The sequence below is a fragment of the Mirounga leonina genome, unplaced genomic scaffold (genome assembly GCF_011800145.1).
Source record: "Mirounga leonina isolate KUSES-001 unplaced genomic scaffold, KU_Mleo_1.0 Mir_82, whole genome shotgun sequence".
NCBI classification, from domain to species: domain Eukaryota; kingdom Metazoa; phylum Chordata; class Mammalia; order Carnivora; family Phocidae; genus Mirounga; species Mirounga leonina.
Window position 1 is genome coordinate 31,470,005 of NW_023270825.1, and position 19,709 is coordinate 31,489,713.

General features: G+C 45.2%; 1 protein-coding gene and 1 pseudogene across 2 annotated transcripts in view; both read left to right on the forward strand.

The window, feature by feature from the left end:
• DCAF5 (DDB1 and CUL4 associated factor 5) overlaps positions 1-16,731 on the forward strand; it is a 97,496-nt gene extending 80,765 nt beyond the window's left edge. For both annotated transcript variants that reach the window (XM_034992738.1, XM_034992739.1), the window contains exons 8-9: positions 8,629-8,756; positions 14,669-16,731. In XM_034992738.1, coding sequence (XP_034848629.1) covers positions 8,629-8,756; positions 14,669-16,438 — 1,898 coding nt within the window. In that variant the 3' untranslated portion in view covers positions 16,439-16,731. The remainder of the gene's footprint in view (positions 1-8,628; positions 8,757-14,668) is intronic.
• On the forward strand, positions 3,748-6,654 carry LOC118002351 (annotated as a pseudogene).
• Positions 16,732-19,709: the final 2,978 nt, after the last annotated feature.

A 19,709-nucleotide genomic window follows, 5' to 3' on the forward strand; every position in this document is an offset into this window, starting at 1 on the left:
GAGCACAAGTGGGCAGAACGGCAGAGGGAGAGGAGGACTCAGGCTCCCCGCTGAGCAGAGAATCCAATGCGGGGCTCGATCCCAGGGCCCTGGGATCATGACCTGAGCTGAAGGCAGATGCTTAACCAACTGAGCCACCCAGGCACCCCTCACTACCCTGATTTAATTCTTACGGTTTGAGACTTAGAGACCCAGAGAATGTTCACACGGGACTTTTGGAATTACTGAGGTTATTTGGACAACTCTTTTAGATATAGCAAGAAAAAGAAGTAGTCCCTTGCCCCTCAGAGCAGTAACCTTTTATTCTACCAGTGGTGTCAGGAATGAAATAGATTAATTGCCTCAACAGGTACCTGCCAAACCTCATTTTGTAGATAATAGCTTTAGCCTTCTCTTTCAAGCCTTGTTCCAGAGAAAATGATGAGGGGGTTTACTTCAATTTGTTCACTTACTGAGTATCCTGACATAAGACATTATGCAAAGCCCTATGGGTGACTGAAAGAATAAACACTTTCTTGCCCTCAAAGAACTTACAGTCTTAGAAATATGAGAAAAGGGGATGTGTGTGTGCACATGCTAAATTTAAAAGTGGGTTCCAGAGCCCATAGAAAAGGTAATTAAGGGAGGCTTGAAGAGATTTTGGGGATCAGTAAAGTTTTCATGGAATTAGCATTTCAGAGGACCATGAAGGATAGAGGTAGGATTTTAGCCCCTTTATTTCTCTGCTCTTACTATGGTAAAAATGCTGTAGAAGAAACATCCAAATGTAACAGAAGGAATCCACACATTGGATGATGGGGCACACTAACGGAGATTGAGTTTTGTCCAGTATACTTACATTCTATAGTCAAATAAACTCACATCTTTTCATTCATGTGTCAAACATTCATTGAAAACCTACTCCATGCTAGGCACTGTTCTAGAGGCTTGGATGTATAGCAAAGGAGCAAAAGACCCTGACATCATCGAGCTTACATTCTACCAACAGAAGCATACAATAAACAATAAATTATATTATGTTTAAAAGGTTAGAAGTGCTATGGAAAAGGAAAAAATAGAGTAGAATAAGGGGGATAGGAAGTAGTATTAGGGGGTCAGGGAAATGCAATTTTTTAGATAGGATGTTCAGTATAGACCTCTTTGAGAAGATCACATTTGAGCAAAACTTCAAAGTGGTGAGGGAGTTAGCCATGCAGAAATCTGGGGGAAGAACATTTTAGGTAGAACCTGTGGAAAGTTCTGAAGTGAGAATGTGCCTTGCATGTTTGAGAAATAACAAGGAAATCAATGTGTTCAAGTAGAGTAAGGGGGGGGGAATAATAGGGGTGAGTGGGGCACAAGGGGTGTCTCTGTAGGCTGTTACCATGGGTGAAACAGGGGAGCCATTAGAGAATTCTGAGCAGAGGAGTGACATGATCTAACCTATTTTAACGGCATCACTCTGGCTGCGGAGTTGAGGATAGATGGTGGGAGTGGGGCTGCCAAAGATAGGAATGAGGAGAACTAGTAGGAGTCTCCCATATTACAGGCGAGTGGTGATGGTGGCTTGAACCAAGGTAATAGAGGTTTCAGGCTAGATGTATTTTGAAGGTAAATCCTGATCAGGATGTCCTGAAAGATTTGACTGGGGCAGAGGGGGAGCAGGTAGAGTTTCAGATGTCGCTTAAACATCCAGGTGAAGATAGATGTTGAACAGTTTGGATAATAGAGGTATGAAATTCTGGAGTTCAAGAGAAGTTCTGGACTAGAGATAAAAATTTGAGTTTTGGTTGCATATAGGTAGTATTTAAAGCCGCAGGCTGGATGAGATCACCAAGCAAGTGAGTATAGCTAGTCAAGAGAAGGGAAGCAAAGACTAAGCTCTAAGGCATTCCAGTGTTAAGAAGTCAGGGAAAGGGGCGCCTGGGTAGCTCAGTCATTGAGCATCTGCCTTGGGCTCAGATCATGGTCCCAGGGTCCTGGGATCAAGCCCCGCATGGGGCTCCCTGCTCCGCGGGAAGCCTGCTGCTCCCTCTCCCACTCCCCCTGCTTGTGTTCCCTCTCTCACTGTCTGTCTCTCTGTCAAATAAATAAAATCTTAAAAAAAAAAAAAAGGGAGAGCAGCCAAAAAGGAAAGCAAGAAGGAGTGACCAAAGAGGTAACAGAAAAACCATGAGAGGGTGATCCTAGGAAGGCAGTGAAGAAAGGGGAGGCAACTATGTTGGATCTTGCTGATAGGTCAAATAAGTAACGTGAGGACTGAATTTAACCATTGGGTTCTTTGGTGAGTATCACCAAGCCCAGGTCTTATTGCTTAGGGAAGGACTGCGTAATTACAGAGATTTGATTGCCATTGTATCATTTGAGTAACCACTGTCGCCTTTTTCAACTTCTCTGCACCCCCACACTTACAAAGTGGTACCACCCCTACAAAGTGGTACTGCTCCTTTATATATTTGCTCATCATCTTGCCCTATTAATACATTCTGCATAATTTTGTTTGATATTCCAACCTAGAACCTACCAGATAAGGTTCTCCCATGAAATGCTAAAAGCATTTCCTTTACCATAATCTGTCATTTTTACCTGAGTCTTGTCTTTTTTTTTTTTTTAGGATTTTATTTACTTATTTGAGAGAGAGTGATAGTGAGAGAGCACGAGCAGGGAGGAGAGGGAGAAGCAGGCTCCCCGCTGAGCAGTGGGGAGCCCGATGCAGGGCTCAAACCCAGGACCCTGAGATCATGACCTGAGCCAAAGGCAGACGCTTAACTGACTGAGCCACCCAGGCAACCAAGGGTTTTTTTTGTTTTAAATACTACTCTTTTTTTTTTTTTTTTAAGATTTTATTTATTTATTTGAGAGAGAGAGCACATGAAAGGGGGGAGGGTCAGAGGGAGAAGCAGGCTCCCTGCCGAGCAGGGAGCCCGATGCGGGACTCGATCCAGGGACTCCAGGATCATGACCTGAGCCGAAGGCAGTCGCTTAACCAACTGAGCCACCCAGGCGCCCTAAATACTACTCTTAATGGTGTTTGCTAGGGGCACCTGGCTGGCTCAATCAGAAGAACATGCAACTCTTGATCCCAGGTTCGTGAGTTCAAGCCCCACGATGGGTATAGAGATTACTAAAAAAAAGAAGTTAAAACTTTAAAAAAGGGGCGCCTGGGTGGCTCAGTCGTTAAGCGTCTGCCTTCGGTTCAGGTGATGATCCCAGGGTCCTGGGATTGAGCTCCGCATCGGGCTCCCTGCTCCACAGGAAGCCTGCTTCTCCCTCTCCCACTTCCCCTGCTTGTGTTCCCTCTCTCGCTGTGTCTCTGTCAAATAAATAAATAAAATCTTAAAAAAAAAAACCAAACTTGAAAAAACAAACTATGTTCTCCACTAATTTCAATTTAACAATCATTTGTTAAGTTCTTCTTATATGCCCAGCTTTGTTACTACTTTCTTGGATACGTCAGCATAAATCTTGGAAGATCAAGGATATTTACCCTCTCCGTAATGGCCAGTACTGTGTTGCTTGGAAATGCAAATTTATCTCCTGCCATCTTAATTTCTTATCTTCCATCAGCCCCTTCCAGTCATCTGGTCCCTCACTACCACTTTCACACTTCACCCTCCCTAATCTCAGTGTTACCCACCATGTCCCCATCCCATCCTCACAAAGGTGTTTGTCCTACCCATTAATTAATGGAAGGGGAGAAAATCCAAAAACTCTGACAGGAAAATTAATACTGGTATTTTATACAGTTGATTGATTTGGGGTTGATTTGGGATTGATTTCATTACAAAATACTTAAGTGTCCTATTCTATAGCCCCAAGTGCCATTGAGGACCTCTTCCCAACATGATTGATAAGTTGCTCTTAGACTATAGCATCAAGAAAACTTGACCAGGCTGCTTTTACTTTTGGAGCTGAAAGCATAGTCATTCTTAGAGGGTTTTGTTGAAGCAAATAAAATTGACAAGGAACAGAAGTAACTAAAGTTGTCAAGAAATGGGAGTGGTGTCCTGTCCCTTGAAAGTCCTGAGGGGACAAATCTCTGGCTGAATGTTGTAGAAAAGGGAGCATAGGTAGGAAAGGGGAGGGAAATGAGTACTATACACTTAGCCCTTTGTCTTCTCTGGAGGGACACTTGGCCTTGGCATTTTAGAATGGTGTTTATTGGGGTTCTGAGTAAGGTGTTTTCTCTGAGTCCCTTGTGTTTCCCTAGGTAGTGAATCAGTCACTGACACTAGAATCTTATGAGATGGCCCACTCCTTTTCTAAAGTCTTGCAGTAGAATAGGTAAGGGGATTTATAGCCTTTTTAACCTCCCTAGCATCCCATCTGAACCAAAGGAAAGATGGAGAAACAGGAATTTTGGCCTTGACTTAACAAAAAAACCCAAAAAAACTACAAAGTGATGCCAATGTGTGGTGGGCCAGCCAGAGCAGATGGCTCAGAGAAATGAGCATTGGTTTGTATAGAAGTGGATAAACAAATGACAGCTCAAGAACGAATAAGGTGGTGTTTCCCAGGTATGTGCTGGTTTAGTCATTGGTACCCATTATTAGTGATTAGGTCTTGACTCAGCTAGGTAACCATGGGTTGAGGTTGATCTTCATCAGGCCCCTCACCACAGTCTTAGAGATGATCCTGAAGGGAGATTTTGTAGCTTATATAGTTCTTAGAAAAAAATATTCCCTGGCTGACTCCTGCCAACTTGATCCTGCTGTTGATGGGCGCAGTCTGGCTAGGTAATGGAGATGCTGAGTTTTTACTGATATTGGCATCTTGACTTTAGCCATTTCTGATTGAAGAAATCTGGTTTATACAAATCTCCAGGACTGATAAAAATGTATTCTCTAATAATCAATGTGTCTAAACTATACAGTAGCAGCTGTATTCAATCATTTGAAACCTGGAAACCAGGAGAGGGACTATCGAACCTCCCTGAAGCCCATTCATTATTCTGATTCTGTGTACACAGCGTTGGATGCCTTAAACAAATGGCAGCCATAATTCTTCCTGTACCTGTTTTCACCATCAGTCTCTTGGCTCTGTGGAATTCCTAGGTATCTTTTTCAGATTTCTTAGGTATCAGTTTGGGTGGGAAGAAGGAGGAAAGACCTGTATTAAAATTGTTACCATGGGCGAAATTGGAACTTCTGGCTTCGGTGTGGTTGTGTTTCTCCAGTATTACCTCAACGAGCACGGAGACTGGGTCTATATGCTGAAGAAGCTTGACCCTTTGGGATAGCAGACCTGCTTGACTCATCCTGCTCAGTTCTCCCCAGATGACAAATACTCTCGACACCAAATCACTGTCAAGAAATGCTTCAAGGTGCTCATGACCCAGCAACCGTGCCCTCTGAGGGTCCCTTAAATTTCATGTCTCTTTTGCTACCCCTCAGAGACTTTCTGAAACCAAGCTCTTCAAACTGAGCCTTGAAGCCTTCTTATCACCCTTGCTCTTGGGAATCTGGTTTCATTGTTGCCTTTGATCTTGCTTGTGTGAAGCAATTGTGATAGCATCCCTCTTAAGGGAACAAGTTTGAATCTTCTTTCCATAGTTTGAATCATTGCTAGGTTATTAAAATGATTTGAAAGAAAAAGTAAATAAATAAATAAAGTTGCTGCCATGAAAAGAAACCAGATGAGGTCACATTGCATGGAAGAATAGAAAGTTTTCCCATGGTCTGAATTTACAGATGTTGAGATCCTTCGATTATTCTTCAGGTCCAAAAGTTATTGTAATTGTATTCCAAATAACCTTTGACAGAAAGGTCAGTTTGGTTGATAAACTTAAGTTCCATGGTAGTTGATTCTTTAAGACGTGAGACCCTCCATCTGTCTTTCTTTGGTAATATTCTAGAATTGCCCTCTCCTGAAACACTGTCCATTCAACAAGTGCTTACTGAGCACCTACTTTAGTTCAGGCATTGCACCCCCAGTTCTAGGTATGCAAGAGAGCCAGTTCTGCTCTCATGAACTATTCAGTGTTGGCAATGTGATGAAATTCCTGTGGTGATACTATGGAACTTGTGCTCAAGATACCATTGGATAGAATCTCCCCCTTCCCATTTTTAAGTTGAGAGCTTAAAAAGAAAACCAACTCATATGGTAACTGCAAGAAAGATTGCAAAATATTTTATGAGCTTCAGACTCCATCCCTATTCAAATCCTTTCATCTCTTAAAGGCCGCTGTTACAGTGGAAAGGATAGTGGGCATTATAGCCAAAAAGACTGGTTCAAATCTTGACCAAGAAGTCTCTCAAACTCTCTGAGTCACTTAAATTACTTTTCTTGGAGGCAGTAGGATTAAATAAGAGATTTTACTAGGTTTAACCCAAAGTTTCTTTGCTAGTGACTACTCCAGTGCAGGTATGGGTAGGAGTAGGGTGTTGGAAACGTGGAGTTCAGAAGGGACCCATGAGTGGGAATGCTACTTTTTGAATCAACCTTATATAGAAAAAACTATATATACCCAAGGGAACTCCTTGGAGGGTGGTAAGATCCCTGTATGGAGACAACTGTTTAGATTCCCATGGATCTCTTTTCCTTAATTTTCTTGTTTATTTTTATTTTGACTAGGCTCAGGTTACCTTCCACTCCTCCCACTCCACTCTAGGAGCCCAGTGCACTCAGGCTACCTAGGGTTTCCCATCACGGCAGCCTACTTTGGTGCTAAATCTTTCCTTTTATTTTTATTTATTTTTATTTATTTTTATTTATTTTTTATTTTTAGTGAGAGAGAGAGCACAGGCGGGATGGGAGGAAGAGCAGAGGCAGAGGGAGAGGAGGGAGAGAGAGACTCTTAAGCAGTCTCCATGCCCAGCACAGAGACCAGCGCAGGGCTCGATCTCATGACTGAGATCATGACCTGAACCAAAATCAAGAGCCAGAAGCTTAACCTACTGAACCACCTAGGGGCCCCTAGCCTTTCCTGATCAATGAAAACATATCAATTCTATGCCCTAGTCATTCTCCTTTATGGTTTATTAGCAAACTTGATGATGTTGGGTTGAGATATGAATAGCTTTACGTGTGTTATCCATCCCAGATAATTCAAATATTAATAATGTCAGGGGCTTCTGAGTGGCTCAGTCAGTTAAGCTTCTGACTCTTGATTTCGGCTCAGGTCATGATCTCAGGGTCGTGAGATCAAACCCCCCATCAGGCTCTGTGCTCAGCATGGAGTCTGCTTGTCCATCTCCCTTTGTTTCTCCCCCCACACTCTCTCTCTCTTTCAAATCAATCAATCAATCAATCAATCAAACCTTTTAAAAAATAACATCAAATATGATGGAAAAATTAGGCAAAGAACATTTTGTCACTGACCAAGTAGTGTAAGCACCTAGTGCTAGTTGGCAGATCTGAAAGCTCTTGCTGTCAAAAAAGAGATGTGTATGTACATGGCAATCAAGAGGGATATCTTCCATGAGTCAAAAGGGGAGGCGTGTCAGGAGGCCAAAAGCAGAAGACATCTTCTCCAGAACCAGATTATTTCTAGAGAAGGGATGTTGTGCTAGTCATTGTCCCTCTAGACACTGAGATGAGAAATGTCTGGAATGAAGGTTTGAACAAGGTGGCATTGGGAGTAGGGTGGAGGCATGTGGAGCAGAAACTGCCTGCTGCTACTTTGTGCCCTAGTGGCCATGCTTCCGGTAGTGGCTAAGATGGTGTTCACTGCTTAGATGAGTGAACGCTGATTTGTTTGTGCCTGAATGCATCATAGGTTGCCAGTTGGCTGGGGACACAGGCTGGCCTATGTGTACTGAGCTGTTGATGGTTGCTCAGAAGCGACCTTGTTGAGAACATGGGTGCATGTGTTCTGTGTGTGATGCCCTTACCAGTGAAGTTGAACCTTTGAGATTATTCCAAGTTTATAAATGATGACATCTTAATTTGTGTTATAAGTTCCAGGCATCTGGTGCTTTTCTCAGTCACAGAAGAAGAAAGCCTACAGGATGGTCCTTAAAATATAACTTTTTATTAGTGGCCTCTTGATTTTAATCCATACATGGTGTCTTTAAGCCCCTTATTCTAATTCAGATTCTCAGTACTTGGGCTCTCCCTGTCGGGAAAGTGGCACAAATCTTTCTTTATCCCTAGCTCTCCCTGCTGTCAGGGTAACAAAAGGATTTTCTCCATTATTTTCCCAGTGGCTTTTGTGTGTTTGTTTGTTTGCAACCTTCATCAAAGAAATTAAGGGCAAATGGATCAGAGGTTTTTTTGTGCGTGTAAGTAATTGTATGCTTCTGGTTCTGCATGTCCCTGGCTCAGATGCCTAACTGTTCCCAAGTAGTTCAGTCTTATTTTGCTCATGACTGGCCTTTTCTAAGGTAACACTTGGGTTCTATCTTGAGGATCAAAAACTTGCGAAATGTTTTAAGTGGCTGGGGCTTCATTGACAATGGAATTGCAGTGGGTGGGCGTGGGCAATGCTTAAAGGCTAAATAAAGGCTCTTGGTAAGAGCACATATGCTGAGAGAATATTTCATCTTCCCTCTTTCCATAGCAACTTTATCTGTAAGATTAAGCATTCTCCTGGTGGCATAGTTAATAAAGATCTTGGCTCCACTTCAGAGCTGTTTGTCTGCCATTACTGGAACCTATTTACTTTTATCCATTTCATCATTTGATTTTTGTTTCCTTCTGTCTTCCCAGGTGGCATTGGTAGGGTGGTCAACGGAGCCTTCATGGTGCTGAAAGGGCATCGGTCTATTGTTAACCAGGTCCGATTTAACCCTCACACCTACATGATCTGCTCTTCTGGTGTAGAAAAGATTATCAAGGTGAGGCACCTTCCCCTTCTGTTCTTTAGACAAATTATTACAATTCATAATTGGAAGAAACTAGATCAATATATATAGGACCTCATACCAAAACATACTAAAGGTCTGTCAAAATTCTCCATTATTTTGGGGTGCCTGGCTGGTTCAGTCAGTACAGCATGTGACTCTTGATCTTAGGGTCGTGAGTTCAAGCCCCACGTTGCATATAGAGATTACTTAAGAATTTTTTTCGATTATTTTAACATATTGTAAAATACTGAAAAATTGATATTAAAAGAGTGGTTTAAAACCCTCCTTTCAGGACCACTTTTAAAATAGTCACTAGGCTTTGAAACTAGACACCACTTGTATGCCACTGCATTTCCAATGGCCTTTGATCTTGAGTCTGATGCATTCTGCTTTCCAAACCTCATCTGGAAGCCACCATCCCCTCGGTTACTCGGTGTGACTTTGCATTAATTGCTGTACTGATATGGCACAGACATCACTAAGTGACTGCCAGAACTGTAGCTAAATTGTCGCAGAACATATCAAAAACCATGGCATGTGGTTGTGGTTGAGGCTAAACGCTTGCATTAATTGCACATCGACTGAATGAACTTAACCCGGTCAAGGAATGTATCTAGAGCGTGCAACCGAGAGACCCGGCCTGGCCTGTGTCCACAGGAGGACGGCCCGCTGCCTGTCACTCACATTCCAGTTGCTACTGACCCTTTTCCACATCTGTGTAAATGAAGGTTTGGGGCAAATGATGAATCCTTTAGGATTCTCTGATAACTTGATTTTTAAGTAAGGATAGATGATAATCACCCCCTAAAAGTTAAAACTCCTATTTTTTTTTTTTCCCTAAAATGATACTGAAAACCTGAGGGAAGGTATCAGGAAAAAGGTAAAAATTGGTTTGTGATGATTTGGTGGTTTTCATTTCCTCCCTCCCTCTCTTCCTCCCTCCCTCCCTCCCTCCGTATAGAGTTAAACCAAGTTGTTTCTGAGGCAAGGGAAGCTATCAGAAATGTAACGTTGGAGGATGGGTCAATATTTTTATTTGTCCTCATTCCAAATTCCTTTATGTAAGTTTTATTGGTCCTGTGGATCAGGGCTGACTTTCATGATTGCACACATTTTCCCACAGAGCTGGAGCAGGACTTCTAGATCATTTTTACCGACTTTTTTTTTTTTAATAGATGGTGAGATTTCAATTATAAACTACACATCTGAGGTTAATTACACAGCTAATTAGTGGTAAAGTCAGGATAGAGCCCTGTTCTTTGTTCCTCCCAGTGGCCTCTCACCCTCCCCATGCTGCTGAGAAGGCAGCAGGCAGTCAGAGGCCTCTGCAGGAGGTGGTCATCTCAGTAGTCCTTCACTGGACATCATGGATTGGCCCTGTTCCTTGAATTGCCATCTCTTCTCCTTTGGCCTATGACTAATGGGTTGGCACAGTAGCATGTTGTCTCTAGGCCTGTTGATGTCATTCTCTTTTTCAGATAGCTCTGCTCGGGCATCTCCTTTAGTAGAGAGATTCCTGCTTGGCCATGTACTCTGGGATGCTTCTGCACTTAGTCTCCCCAGTTATTGTTTAGTCAACTGGAGTCTTTAACCTAAAGGTCATAGTGTGGAAACTAGCCAAGTTCTCAGAGGAATAAGAGAAGAAAATGTTTTCTCTGGAAGGTTATCCAGACTGAACTATGGAGCTCACTGCTTCCAGGTTCTAGTGGTGTCTGAACCCTGCCCCACCAGGAGGCTCATTTAGCCATTTGAAACCTAAAGTCAGTACAGCTGGTACCCTTAAACAGTTCTTTGAGTCTGCTCCCCAGCTGTCAAGTGAGGATGCTAACAGGGACTTGCCATCCTGGAGTGCCTTGTGAATTACCTATGCCTGAACTGACTATTTTAATAAGCGTCACTTTCCTGCTTGTATTTCTGAGAGGATCAATGGCTCAAAGAGCATAATGTTCTAGCCCAGCCTGAGACCTTTTTTCTCTCCACTTCACTCCACCTTCTCCCTTGTCCTTTATTGCTGCCGTCCGAGCCCAGAAAAGAAGAATCCCAGTTGTCGGGGCCAGCTTCTTCTTACCCATAACAGGTCTCTAGCCCCCGAATGTCCATGCTTAGCAAAAGAGGGGGTTTGTTATTTATAGTTAAGCCTGGAGGGGCAAGGTAGGGCAAATGCTGACATTTTCTTCTGAAAAGACCAATATTCATTTATTTACCTATGATATTTGTGATGTACTTAATGTGTGCCATTTGTGCTAGGCCCTCTGGGGAACATAAAGGCAAAAAAAGGTAATGCAGGTCACCCAGTAAGAGAGACAAGAAATAAATACAATGAAAAGCGCAATAGCTACACAAGAGATGGAAACAATGCTCTGGGGGAGGGAGAGATCTTTTCCCATCTGGGATCATCTCGGGCAGGTAACATTTGAGCTAGAATTTGAAGAATAAAGACTGCAAAAGGAAGGAGTAAGATATGAGGAATAAAAGTGGAGGCAATGGATAGTTAATTATTTTGTTGAATCAATAAATATTTATTGATCACCTATTGTGTTCCAGGCATTATACTTACGAATAATTGCTCAGAAGCAGTGAAGCGTAGGACCTGTTCAGAAAATGATCATGTTTGGCCAAAGGGAAGAGCACAAGAAGGGAGGACTAAGGGGCGCCTGGGTGGCTCAGTCATTAAGCGTCTGCCTTCAGATCAGGTCATGATCCCAGGGTCCTGGGATCGAGCCCTGCATCGGGCTCCCTGCTCAGCGGGGAGCCTGCTTCTCCCTCTCCCACTCCCCCTGCTTGTGTTCCCTTTCTCGCTGTGTCTCTCTCTGTCTATTATAAATAAATAAAATCTTAAAAAAAAAAAAAAAAGGGAGGACTAAGATACAAGGCTGGAAGGTGGGCAGGAGGTGGGCCCAGAAGGTCTCGGAAGCCAGATTAGAGAGGGCGGAGAACCCTTAAATAGCCTAAATATTTAGGTCCCTATCAGTGTAGATTTTCTTGGTAGTCAGATCTCCTAATTTAGTACAATAGCACAAAGAGGAGGGGGCTTAGAGCTGCTATGTCAAGCATGTCATGGGTACCTGTGTGGATCAGAACACTTGCTACTTAATTGCTTTCCATTTTGACAGTGTTTGAATAAGAATTGAACAGCATCTTTTCCCCTCAGCAGCCCCCGAGCTAAACTTTTCACTGGGCTTGGAGAGAAATCTGCTTATCCCTCCTCCTTTTCTCATGAACCTTGCCCCAAGAGGAGGCTTGCCTTGCCACATTTAACATGTTAGCAACAGGAGATTGTGTTTTTGGTGCTTTACTTCTGAGTTGTTGACTTTCAGTGCAAAGAAATAAACACTTTAACAAATATTTTGAAACTGTTATTTTTAGGATGAGGACTAAGATAATAGGGGGGATGGTCAGTACTTCTGATGTTCGAAAATCTCTTTGAGGATGGGTCTAAAACTTCCTGGTTGAGGTATTTAGCTGCCACGTGAAAGAGAAAGCATCACATTTTTCTGTGCTTTGGTATAGGTTATGTATTTTCATCATTCTCATTTCTACAGATGAGAAAAGATGTGTTCAAGAGTGAAGTCATTTGCCCAGGGCCCTGTGAAGTGGTGGGGCTGGGTTTCCTACCTGTTCTGCCTGCCCGTGCAGCTCTGAGCCACAAGTTCCTGGAGGATTGCAAACTAGCTGTCTGGGATGATGGTTTTGTTCTGCTCTGAACCTTAGGATTGGATGAGACCCATCTAATTCACTGTTTAGATCAGGGAGCTGAGCTTTATCCAAGGTCAACCCAAGCTGAGTAGGAACCCACATTCAAGTCTCCTGCCTCCTGATCCAGCGTTTTGTTCCATTACTCCAAGCTTCAGGAATGAAAGTCTACCTCAGCTTAATACATTCCAGAGCCCAAATAAAAGCTGACTTTCAGTGTTAATGATTTTCATTCCTGAAGTGAAGACATAGGGGCTGGGTGGTAGATTAGAACCTAGAAATTGGCTTGTTGCATAGTTGGACCAGCATCCCACCATTAATATTTTGTACTTCGGTTAACAAATTCTGTGTTTCTGTGAAGCACGTATAGATTTATCTTCATATAAGACAATATGGTTAGTAAAATTTTACCATTTTTAAACTGGGAGAGTAAGAGATCTGGCCCGGAATATAGGATAAGACCCCCCCAAAAGTTCTAAGGGACCCCTCAGTTTCCTTTCTAAGCCACCAAACTTTTATTCCCTCGGACATTTGTTTGCAGAGATAGTCATTTGTAGTTGAGCCTATTGTTGAAGGCGATGTCTAAATGTCTCAAAACATAGAATTTGAGGATCTCTTCAGACAAATCCTTTATTTTCTGCCACTTATTTTCTAACTATATTCTAGTGTTTCTTAAAAAGTTGCTATCCCCCTTGTTAAAAACGCAGAGCCCCAGTACCTGCTGGTGACTTAGTGAATCAGAATCTCTAAGGGTGGGGCTCAGGAGTCAACACCGTTAGGACTCTTCAGGTGACCCCTGTGTACTCCTGAGTGTGAGAACCACTGCCTTAAACCTCCGCTGGGTCAGGTAGTGAGGATGGAGAGGGGAGAACACCTGAGGAGTTGCAGGCAGCAAAGAAAGTCGAAGGAGAAATGAATCTGAGTTGGGAATTGATGAAGAGAGCTAACCTAGGTTTTTCCAGCCCCTTTTGAACTGGAGATCCTCCTCCAAAAAGGTGCTACCTCTCAGAAGTTGCAAGTAGAGCACGGGAAGGATGGGGCCTCAGATGAGTGCTCACAAGGAGGTGAATTTGTCCTTGGATAGCTTTGGGGAAGCAAAGCCATTGTCTTGATAGAGGGTAGAGAATGAGGAGCCCTGTTTTCTGGGTTGGGTGCCATCTAAAGATAGACACCAGCCTGTCAGGCAAGAAAATCGCCTGGAATTTCATCTGAGTTGCCATGGCTACCGGCTGATGTAACTGAGCGTCTGTGTGCTGCTCTGTGGACCAGTCTGGTAGTCAGGTGAAGCTAATTGTTCTCATCTGCAGTGACAGCTTAATTACCTTGAACTTGATTTTCGCCTAACTTATTCCACTTGTAAAGTTGGGCCTTTGCAGTCAGGCCGACCTGAGTTTGAGTCCTAGCTCTGCCTAGTTCCTTTGGCTCTCAGCCCATGTGTCTGATGATAGAGTGGAGGAGCGTTAAGGGATGGGGCCATGGTCTTGGGGCGGGGGGTGTCCTGCCTATTCCTGCAGCTAACAGGAGAGTTGGGGAGCAGGTTAGCAGCAACTGGTTAAGAGAACCCAGTTTCCTGGGTAACTACTGCCTGCATGTCCAAGAGGGAACTGCAGTGTAGGCAGTTGGCTATTCTTATCAAGCGCCAGTAAGCAATTCCCATTAGTTAAAAATAGAAATGTTGCAGTTGGGGAGAAGTGGAGTTATAGGCTGAAATAATAACTACCACAGGGGACTGACTGCTGGGTCTGTTTTCACTTTGGAAAAGTGGTACCTCTCTGTGCGCAGCTTCAGTCTTCTGAGAGTTTAGAACACATTGGCCAACCTTCAAGTCATCCCCTATCCTTCACGATTATGAAGGGAGTCATTGTAATTTCCAAGCTACTCACAGAGTAGCTAAAGGGGAGGGGGCTCGTAGGGGGGATGGTGTGTGACTATCCTGGGTCAAGAGACAAGATTTAGGTTTCCTGACACCGAGGCTGATCCTATGGCCTAGACAGTGCTTTTTCCAACACCTGACTCCCGAAGCCTCTGTTTTCATATGTGGCCCACATAATCCAGTCTGGTAAAGAATGTATTTTTAAAGCTGGTTAGCAAGTCCTGGCTGATTGACAGGAAGGGCCTGGAGAAGCTCTGCCTTAGTGTTCTTTATCTCCACCAGCTTTGGAGTACTTTCCAATCAGGCCTCCTTGGTTTTGTTTTTGCCTTCTGTGCAGATCTGGAGCCCATACAAGCAGCCAGGATGTACAGGAGACCTAGACGGTCGGATTGAGGATGATTCCCGCTGCCTCTATACCCACGAAGAGTACATCAGCCTGGTGCTGAACAGTGGGAGTGGCCTGTCACATGACTACGCCAACCAGTCCGTGCAGGAAGACCCCCGGATGATGGCCTTCTTTGACTCCCTGGTGCGCCGCGAGATCGAGGGCTGGAGCTCTGACTCCGACAGCGACCTCAGCGAGAGCACCATCCTCCAGCTGCACGCGGGGGTCAGCGAGCGCTCGGGCTACACCGACTCCGAGTCCTCGGCCTCGCTGCCCCGCTCCCCTCCGCCCACAGTGGACGAGAATGCCGACAGCGCCTTCCACCTGGGGCCCCTTCGGGTCACCACCGCCAACTCAGGGGCGTCGCCGCCGCCGCCGCCCACGTGTGAAGAGGCCGCGTCTCGCCAGCAGCGCCTGTCTGCTCTGCGGCGCTACCAGGACAAACGCCTCCTGGCCCTTTCCAACGAGTCCGATTCCGAAGAGAACGCCTGTGAGGTGGAGCTGGACACAGACCTCTTCCCCCGGCCGCGGTCTCCCAGCCCCGAAGACGAGTCCAGCAGCTCGAGCAGCTCCAGCAGCTCGGAGGATGAGGAGGAGCTGAACGAGCGGCGGACGGCCACACGGCAGCGCAATACCCTGCGGCGCCGGCAGAAGGCGGCCCGAGAAGAGAGGCCCGCCCCCCCCAGCAAGCCCGCCAGCACCTACATCGGAGAAGACAACTACGATTACCCCCAGATCAAAGTGGACGACCTCTCCTCCTCTCCCCACTCCTCCCCTGAGCGGAGCACTTCCACGCTGGAGATTCAGCCCAGCCGGGCCTCGCCAACTTCTGACATCGAGTCGGTCGAGCGGAAGATTTATAAAGCTTACAAGTGGCTCCGCTACTCCTATATCTCCTACTCCAGTAACAAAGATGGAGAGAGCTCGCTCGTGTCTGGGGAGGCCGATGAAGGGCGAGCGGGCACCAGCCACAAGGACAGCCCAGCCCCTTCTTCCAGTAAGGAAGCCTGTCTTGGCACGACCGTCGGCCCGCGGAACCAGGACCTGCCCCCTGAAGGTCGCAGCAAGGATGCTTCCAAAGAAGGGACTTCTGCTAGAAATCCCAGCAATGGCCCAGGCCAGGAGCACAGCAGCCACCCTTGGGCAGAGGCCCCGGAGGGCCCCTCACAGGACACTAACAATGCTGGATCTGTAGAACACTCTTTTGAAACCAAGAAGCTCAATGGGAAGGCCCTGAGCAAGGCCCTGAGCAGCCGGGCTGAGGAGCCGCCCTCTCCTCCTGTCCCCAAGGCATCTGGCTCCACTCTCGGCAGCGGGTCTGGCAGCTGTCCCAGGACCCAGTCTGATGACAGTGAGGAGAGGAGCCTCGAAACCATCTGTGCCAACCACAACAATGGACGCTTACACCCCCGCCCCCCTCACCCCCACAACAATGGGCAGAACTTTGGAGAGCTGGAGGCAGTGGTGTGCTCTTCTCCAGGACATTCGGACACTGACCATGATAACTTGTCCCTGACAGGGACACTCCTACACAAAGATTGTTGTGGGTCTGAAATGGCCTGTGAGACCCCTAGTGCTGGAACGAGAGAGGACCCCACTGACCCCCCGGACACAGACAGCAGCAGGGCCGTTCATGGCCATAGTGGCCTCAAAAGGCACCGAGTCGAATTGGAAGATGCAGATTCAGAGAATTCCTCCTCAGAGAAGAAATTAAAAACATGATAAATACAAAGGGAAAACAAAAAGCTATGAAATGTAGCTTTACAAAAAATTTTTTAATCCTGTTTAGTGAACACAGAGGAAAGGAAAAAAGTATTAAAGGCACATAAAAGCAGGGCCTGAAATTCCGTGTCTGATGCTGCTCCCTTCTCGTCAGTAATGGGTCTGGATGTTTAGCTGGCCGTTGGCTTGTGCTGTGTAAGGAAAGGGAAAGAAATCCAAGTGACTCCTTTCTAGTAAGACTCGAGCATCGCGTACCTGTGCGTTTTGTTAAAGTAAATCCTTGTTGAGACGTTTGACTTGTTCTTGTGTGTGTTCACCGGCACGTGTGAGCTCATTGTCTCAGAGGCTTTCAGTTCTCCCTGAGAAAGGATCTGTGGATCTGTATCTTTTGCCATCTCACCTTGTATACATGCTGTAGGTGTTCGGGTCTTAACAGCGAGGGCCTGCTGGACCCGGCTGTGCTGTCGCCGAGTCATGGATCTGTGCTGAAAGAATGACGGGGAGAGTGGGAACAGGCCCTCAGCCCATTGGCTGTGCTGGAATGGAAAGCATGGGTCCTTTCGTAGGGAAATCGTCCATGTTTTCTCTCAGTAGCACTTCTTCATTGAGCATTGAATGTGGACGTACTAAAAGTGGAGCGGTTTTAATGCAAATGAGAGGTTAGCGCGTAAGATCAGATTCCAGAGGACACAGACCCCTGATAAATTTCACCCATGGCAGACTGAGCAGGGCTGCACCACACTCTGCATGGAGGCCGTAAACTATGACTGGTGGTGGGGAACGCGCGAACTGCTGGGGTGCTAGTTCCTAAGAGGCACTGTAAAGGCCAACGGGCGCTTCCCCGGCCCCACGTGATGAGAGGAGGGGGAAAGACAGCCTCAAGAGCTTTGTGCTCAGACTACTGAAGCAGATGTTCTAGGTCTGTTAATGAAGAAGTGTCGTGAAGAACAGGGTGTGGTACTATATTCACTTAATTCAACCCAAAATGATTGGTCAGAATCGAAGGAACTGGCGTCTTCCCGCAGGCTTGCATGTAGCAGAGGCTGTGGTGTCCTGACTAGATCTTGCAGAGCAGTGGGCATCTCGAAAGAAACAGATTGCTGTTGAGTTGGTGGGTTAGGAGGCAGAGAGGAGTCTCTGGTTTAAGACTCCTGGCCGCTAGAAGAGACTCCATTTCACTGCGAAGGAGAAAGACCAAGAGACTTTCAGCATCACAGTGGTCCTGCCAGTCAGTTATGCATGAAGGGTTGCACAAGCCAGGAAGACTTAGGAAGGACCAGATATCTCGTCGTCACAGATGTCACGAAAAGGCAGAGTAGTGGCAAGAACGAGGAAGAGAGAAAGAAGCACACTATCACTTTCTTGGGTGCAAAGGTGCTAGACCACCTGGGGTGCAGCCAGCATCGGCATAGAGAGGACCGAACGTGTCACTGGTGCAGCCTCTCCAGTCCAGTGTTCCTTTTAGAGGAGGACTTGGCCTACTGGGACTGGGACCATGTGGAGGATGAAGACTTGGATGAATTTAGGCACTGGGGGAAGAGGGATTATTTATAAAAGGAAGGTTGTTGATCTAAGCCAAAAGGAGGCATCATCTGGCTAAGCTTTGTGAAAGGAAAGACGTGCCTGGTATGCATGATGTGACTTGGGTGTGAAAACACGGTCTTAGGAGGAGATGAAGGAGTGTGAGTAGCAGTGGGGATGCTTATGATTTAACAACTGTAATCTCACGGGGGGAGTGGGAGAGTGATTCTGTAACCATTAGAATTACTTTGGATTTGTAATCTAAATGGTTCTATGATTTGTCTTTGACTATTCACAGATAATTGTAAATTCTGGTTTTATAAGCCCAAGTCATTTTACATTTGCTTTTCCAAAACTTATTAAATTGGAATTTTTTAATCCTTTATATACAGAAAAAAGATTTAATCACTCAGTGTGTGTTTCTCTTCCCCCTCCTAGTCAGCCTACCTAATCTTTTTGTTCTATTTTATTTAATCTAATCAGTAGCTAGCCTCTTCTGGTTTCTCTAAGGACAGTCCACTTTTCCTAGAGAAAAAGAAGTTCCCTTGGGAACTAGCCACTTGGTAGTTACAGTTTCCAAATGCAGAACTTGGTCTTTTCATGTTAAAAGCCTTAATCCCATTTGGGTACTCCAAAGAGAAGTCAGAGTTCATTCTGGTTCGATTTTAGTGTTCAAGAAGGATCGTTTTTTTAGCAACGAGAGACTCTTCCCAGCACCCCAGGTTCAACTTGCCAGGAGATAAGCCCACAAGATACTCACTGGAGGAGGCTGAGAATTGCTTGTGTCTGTAGCCACTCCACTCTCCTTTCCAGAAATCTCCTGTCTTGTGATCCTGGGCCTGGAAACCTGGCAGGAACCACTTCTAGAATCCTTTGCCAAAATCCTTGTGAATTGAGGCCCCAACTTTGGAAGCACATTTGATCCCCAAATTTTTCCATGTTGGTATTTTTACTAGCAGGACAGATGGCACTGATTAGATTAAGAACTATTCAAAAGTGCCTCTTATGATTGTTGTTTTTTTCTTTTTTTCCTGCATCCTGTACATAAATTTTTAAGTGGCTGGTCCAGATAGGTAAAACCATTTCTCTCCACTTTATTTTCTGCCTGGTTTTGTAAGTGATTCCTGTGTCTCTAGGACAGCAGTAAATGAGTTAAAATGAGTAGTTGGCTTGGGGCAAAAGAAGGTTGCCACTGTGCTTGATTTACTAAGCCAGGAGTCCCTTGTTTGTCAAGGTGCCTTCCTCTGCTGAAGCCTTATCTCCTCACAAGCCCCTCCTCTTGTGACTTCCCAGCAATGCTAGCTCTTCTCTTGTGTATATGCAAATAAACCTATTACTCACTTCTCTCGGCTTTCTCTTCTCTTCCAGGGAAGACTTGGTTGCTTAGACACCTCTGATCCTTAATTTCTTTCCTGTTTTAATTCTTTCTAGCTGAAACTTGATTCAAAGCCACTCTGAAGACTAGAAGAAAAACTGGTATTCCACATCCATGCCAGTGGTCATTGCCTCTTCTAGGTATAGAGCAAAGGTCACATCTAGACAACGAAATGTAGGGTCGGAGGAGGTACCTGCTTGGTCTCCTTGGACTCAGGATAGTGAGATCCTGGAATTGACCCTTTTATTAGTTGGAGCTGAGGGAGTGATGCAGTGAAGTGACATTACAAACAGCCCCAAAAGAAAGTTTTTGATGTTTCCAAATATCAAGTTGCTTTTTCTGCCCTATACCAAGCATGCTTTGCAGACGTGTTCC